Source organism: Mya arenaria, chromosome 4, assembly GCF_026914265.1.
Source record: "Mya arenaria isolate MELC-2E11 chromosome 4, ASM2691426v1".
NCBI lineage: Eukaryota > Metazoa > Mollusca > Bivalvia > Myida > Myidae > Mya > Mya arenaria.
The window spans coordinates 6,660,727-6,666,726 of NC_069125.1; the positions used below are offsets into that span (position 1 = coordinate 6,660,727).

The 6,000-nt window shown below is 35.4% G+C and overlaps 1 protein-coding gene across 1 annotated transcript in view; it reads right to left on the reverse strand.

Annotated features, from left to right (window-relative positions):
* Positions 1-5,726, reverse strand: part of LOC128230230 (twinkle mtDNA helicase-like) — a 29,355-nt gene extending 23,629 nt beyond the window's left edge. The window contains exons 1-3 of the mRNA XM_052942328.1: positions 5,642-5,726; positions 3,243-3,896; positions 1,053-1,149 (exon numbers count right to left, since the gene is read on the reverse strand). Of these exons, the coding sequence (XP_052798288.1) occupies positions 1,053-1,149; positions 3,243-3,816 (671 nt within the window). The 5' untranslated portion in view covers positions 3,817-3,896; positions 5,642-5,726. The remainder of the gene's footprint in view (positions 1-1,052; positions 1,150-3,242; positions 3,897-5,641) is intronic.
* Positions 5,727-6,000: the final 274 nt, after the last annotated feature.

The window sequence follows — 6,000 nt, forward strand, 5'->3', positions numbered from 1 at the left end:
TCCCAAAGGTGACATTTTTTCCCAATTTGCAAGGCACAGGCGGTAAAAATAATTCCAAAAAAAATAATCACTGCATGTATGTTGATTAAAAGGCTTGAAAACAAGTTGAACATTATATGAATCATATTATAGTATTTTTCCTTTTTTGCCAAAACAACGCTATTTTTCCCCTATCAAAGGTCCCAGCCACCATTCCCATAAAATAGTTAAAAAACACTGATTTGTATTGCACATCAATATAAACAGAATGATACAAACAAATGTCAAAGAAACAATCAGCTAAATTGTAGCTATGACAAAAACTGTTTCGTTATGTGCATGACACCTTGGTCAAAAGACACTCGCAGAAGCAGGGAGTTTGTCAAATAAGACAGTAGGTCTTAAAGGTCATACTGCTGATAATTGTTAAGTTTGAAAAATAGCTGGGAGGTTGAGTTTGAAGTCTTCCTATCCAAAGCAAAGTTTTGTATCAAACGTTTAAGGAAAAAAAATCAGCCCATTTCCCTTCTGAAAAGTATTACCAGGTATATCTTTTCCCATGCCCAGGTAACCCTATCGCTTTTTTTTGGAGGGGCATTTCAAGACCTCTCAACATTTAGCAAATGTAGCAATATAGTGCAATTCATAAATATGTCAATAGATTGTTGAAAATAAAAGGTTTCAAAACAAGTTGAAAATAATATGAATCTTATTAGTTTCACCCCCAAGGCTAAAATTATGTCAAAACGACACTATTTTTCCGCTATCAAAGGGCCTCGAAAGAATTCCCTTAAAGTGGAAGAAAAACTGTCACAAGTCTACTATAGTTTAAAGTTAAATACACTCAATCCTGATTTCAGGATTAGTCCTGAACTTTAGAACCCTTGAGGTTTACAATGACTAATGGTCGATGAAGACTACACTTTGTCAATTACAATAAACTAATGCACCAGCCAATTGTAACCAAGCCCCCCCCCCCCCCGGTCCGGGGAATAGCGGGGATTTTCGGTCCAGCCAAGCCCGGGTAAAATTCACCCAAAGTAGGAATTACAGGTACAATTTACGAATCTTACTTCCTGTTTGCGGGTTTAAGGTGTGCCAGTGCTGCATAGTTGTCTTGCAGATAAGGCCAGTCACCTGACTTTCCACACACACTGCACCGAAAATAACCTGCAACATGACAAGTATTACCAGTAATAGAGCATTGGAAGTTTTGTTCCATTTAAACATAAGTACCGTATTATACTATGCATTGGACGCACTTTTTTACCCCAGATTATTGTCTAAAAAATTGCCTGCGACCTTTGTATGCTATTAGGATTGATCAGTTTTTCTCAAGTCCATTTCAGGCCGAGTGTCTGTCTGGAGACGAACGCGGTCTGGTACTGTGTCCACCGAAGAGAACAACAGACGTAGGTAAAATCATGCAAGTTAACACATGCATAAATATGTTAAATGTTTACATTAAAATGATTTATTGAAAAATAAATTGAAAACAAACAAGAGTGTTTACTTTTTTCTATAAGGGATGCAACTCACAAGAACTCGATGTGAGTCAAGCGCTTTAACTGGATTGATTTATAACGGCAACGAAAAATCGGGATATAAGGTAAATATCAATTAAATGTTGTTCATGATTTTAACGTTTTGATATTTTACAAAATATTTTGTTGTATGTTACTGTTTTAAAGTAATAATAAAGGAATGTGCATACCGCAAAGTAGCATTATTGTCAGTATTAAATCTTTTCAAATGTGCGAAGGTGTGAAAAACACCTGCTGTCTGAAATTAGAAAAACATCAATAGAACAAACTATTGCGATAGTATGGTTGTTTGTTCGCACTTTACCACGTGTTGTAATACCTAGCTGAGGTGGTTGACATTTTGAGAACATTCACGCATACTATAAGACTTATATCATTGTAATTTACGATACACCATCAGACGACGACGAAGGTGAATTGGAGAAAAGCGTCGTCAGGACCTGTGCTATTATTTGTGCTACTGTTACTTTTTGTGCGCATCATGTCTTATGTATAAATTTACATGAATTAAACAAAGAAACACATTAGTTCGCTATAAAATTTAATATCGCATGGTTTATATTGACCTTTGCCATTTTCACGACCCCAAAAAAATAAATCGTCAAAACAAATATGGCGGATACTGGACTTGCCGTAATACGTTAAATCACCGAAATACAAAGATAATTGCCGAATTACACAAGAAAGATATCGAAATACGCCTTATATTCAAAGAATTTTTTTTGTTTTTGATTTAATATATATGTAATAAATGCCTACCAACCTAAATTTTTTGGCTCCGATTTTGACACTTTTCCGTTGCGTCCTATCTTTTGTATTTAAGGTTTTTACTCGTTTTCCCACCATTTTTTTTTGGCCTGTGTCCTATCTATGCTAGCGTCCTATACTTAGTATAATATGGTAAAACAGCGCAACAAGCAGCATAGGTCTTATAGAATTTTTTTTTTTTATCTAATTAAAAGATTAATTCATATATATATATGTTTTAAGACAAAAACTTTATCTTAAAAGAACACTTTCTCATGAATCTCAAACAAGACATTGGAACTGGTTTCTACCCAGGAGACGGACTAGAGCGTGATTCTAAAAACTATCAGTATGTCAGTTGCATGTCAAAACCATTGTACATGAAGCTTAATAAGGCCTAAAAAAAATACATTTGGTTCGGGTTACCCGACCCTACCTACGGAATAGGCGCCGACCCTACCGTTTTTATAGTCAATTTGAAAAAAAAAATGAAAAAAAAAAAAAAAAAAAAAAAAAAAAAAAATCTCGTTTTTTTTTAAATTGGTTTTTAATATTAAGTTTAAACCTTAAATGCTTATACAGAAGATAGCTTTAACACCATTCTCCAATGATGAAAATTATTTTCTTATATAAAACCTAATAAAAAAAATAAATAAAAAAAAATAAAAAGCCTACCTACCCTACCTATTTTTTTTAAGGATGTAACCCTAACCAAACAATTTTTTTTTTTAGGCCTAAGGCCTTAAAAATAATACCTGAGTTTACATGTATGTGGCAATGGTCTCAAATGCTTTCAATGCCATTTGGGTATATTTTGTATTTATATTAAATACTTCATGATTTTAACTATAAACATTACAAATGGTAACAACAACTAAAATTCTGAAAATCAGATTATTTTTTCTAAGGTCGAGGGGTATTGCCAGGTACCGTCCAGTTGCTCTTAATACAGTTATTTTTTTTAGGTCTTACCTGAGATTGCATTGATGTACATGAGATTGTGGTCCTTCATTCTCTTCATTGCCATCCTTCCAAGCTTGGGGCACACAGTGAAGTAACATGTATGTCCCTTCTTGTAGGGGATATCAAACTCATTGAGCACTTTCACAATTTCTCCAGTGCCATTCTTTGGGAACGATTCAGAGAAATCCATTGCCTGTGCTGTACTCTGAGCCACTTTAGTTCTTTCACTACTAGCCTCCGACTGTTCCGTCAAACGATTTTCGACCCTTTGATCCACTGACACAGATGTTTTTGATGTATCTTCGAGTGATTTTGAGCTCCCATCCTTTTCAGTTATTTTCGTTTTCTCATTGTTGTCCTTACTCCCACCATCTGTTGAATAAAGTCTCAGACAAAGACTGAATCGCATTGAATGTTGGTGGCCAGTTTCAGAACTTTGCAGTACTGGAAAACATACTGATACCAGATTGTCTTTTCTTTTCAAGTGAGCTTTTGATCTGCAACTGGTATGGAGACTTTTTAGTCTTGTTGACAGCAGGACCAACCATCTTTGATTTGGTGTGGTACATGAATACAAAATCATGGCTCTTTCAATATTATTCACAGATTCTTGCACCTGTCTTAGCTTTCATCTGTTCCATCTTCATTCCTTCAGGTTCATCACTGTAATTTACAAGAAAAACATCCGTTAACCTTCAGTGTCACACATTAGATGTTTTGGCGTAGAATACTGCAGGACTATTCACTGACAGAATTTAAGAGTCAACATCACAGAGTTCAGAAAAAGAAAATTTCATTATCAAAGAAAAAAGAGTATTTATGGTTAATTAGCTTCAAAACATTACTTGTTACTTGTTAGAAAGTTTTAAAGATTCAGAAACTCACAGAATACTTAACTTAAGTCTTAAGAAACACAGATTCAGATAGTGTCAACCTCAGGCCTCTCAAAGTGTCTGGTTTTAATCATCTAATTTATGCACTAGTCAATTGTAACGACGGCCCCCCCAGGTCAGGGGAATAGCGGGGACTTTGACTTTCGGTCCAGCCAACCCTATGTAAAATCTTCGCCCTGCGGAGATGAACAGATGGTAAAATCCCAGCCAATTGACCCCGCACCCCAGGGACCCTAGGCTATGCCCATTCCTGGACCCTAGGCTACGCCCATTCCTGGCTATATTTTTGCGAAGACAAAACCACCGCATGCACCCGGCATAGTCTCAAATAATAGACCTGTTATACGGGATTCTTCCAATCCCTAACGTCTAAACGGGAATGTGCAAAAAACGGGGGTGTTTTAAAAATATTGAAATTGTTTTAAATGAAGTATTTTATGGTTGAAATTGATCATAAAGAGTTATATTCATATTTATCCATGTAAGTGAAATGTTATTTTGCACTAAACAAGCATTTAATGCATTAAAACAAGTTGTTTACCTTTCCAATAAAACGAAAGTTGACTGACACAGAAAACAATTATGCGAAGGGGAACAACTCGATACAATCGTAATAACTCGGCCTCCTCCGACAAAGCTTCGAGATAGACCTCGTTACACAATCGTAGCAACTCGGCCATGGCCGAAATGTTCCGAGCGATTTAAAACTGTGCCCTGAAGCCTTGCAGGTGCCCGTCATGTATATATCGTTATGTTTTGACAGAATGAAATGAAGAAAAGTTGTCAAACTCATAATTATAAGTTGGATATTTATTTTTTTTGTACGGAACTAATATAATATAACATTATCTGGTAATATTTCTTGTTTTTATGATATTTTATAGACGCTATATGCTTTAACCTGGAATCCTGATCGGAACAACTACCCACTTTTGATACTAAACAATTTGTACGTGAAGGATTTGCCATATCAAAAATCTAAAAAAATCCGTCAACGTACAATTATTTGGACTAGCACCTGGCACTGCAGGGCCACCTGGAAGGTAAATACACGTCCCATTTGCCCGGCTATCCCCGGACCTGGGGTGCCGTGGTTACAATTGACTGGTGCATTATTGTTACAAATTAAGTTGTATATTTACTGCGCTTTGTGTTCCTAGACAAATGCAAGTTATTAAGAGACAATTAGTTAAAAAATATTTATAGTTAATATATTAAAATTAACAGTTTGTATTGTACAATGTATGTAACAGCTTTTAGTAATAAGCCTCGGTTTAAGTGTCAGAAGATATAATTTATAAGATGTTAGGCGTTTTCAAGGACTTCTGCCAAGGCCATAATTCGCTCACATATCTTAACCACTTTGAATGAGCATACATAATATTAATAGTTGCATAATAAAAATATGAACTGGTCAAACATGAACAGTTTAAGTGGGAGATCTGATTACTAATGGAGTGTGCATTTTATGGCATTTACGTTGTTAATCAAATATAATTGAAACAGTATATGTACCGAATCAGACGACCAATAATTATTACGCAATTTATCAAAATATAGAACCGTCAAATTTTCCGCGAAGTTTTTCATGCTGTTTCCGGTTGTCATTTTGGTAAGACTCGTTCCATATAATGTCTACCGAAAATAGGTTATACAAGATGAATTTTAAGTCGCAATGACGAACACTTAGCATAAGATCTGTAGAGGTTTTAAGAAAAGAACAGATGTTCGGTTGTTTTAAAAATCTGTCATGTTCATGTCATTAAGAAACATTCACCATTACAATATCTGGATGAAAACCATTTACTCATCATTGACGGACGATACTGAGAATGGGTATGGAGCCCCTCACTCGATTTCTGATACTGCTTCCG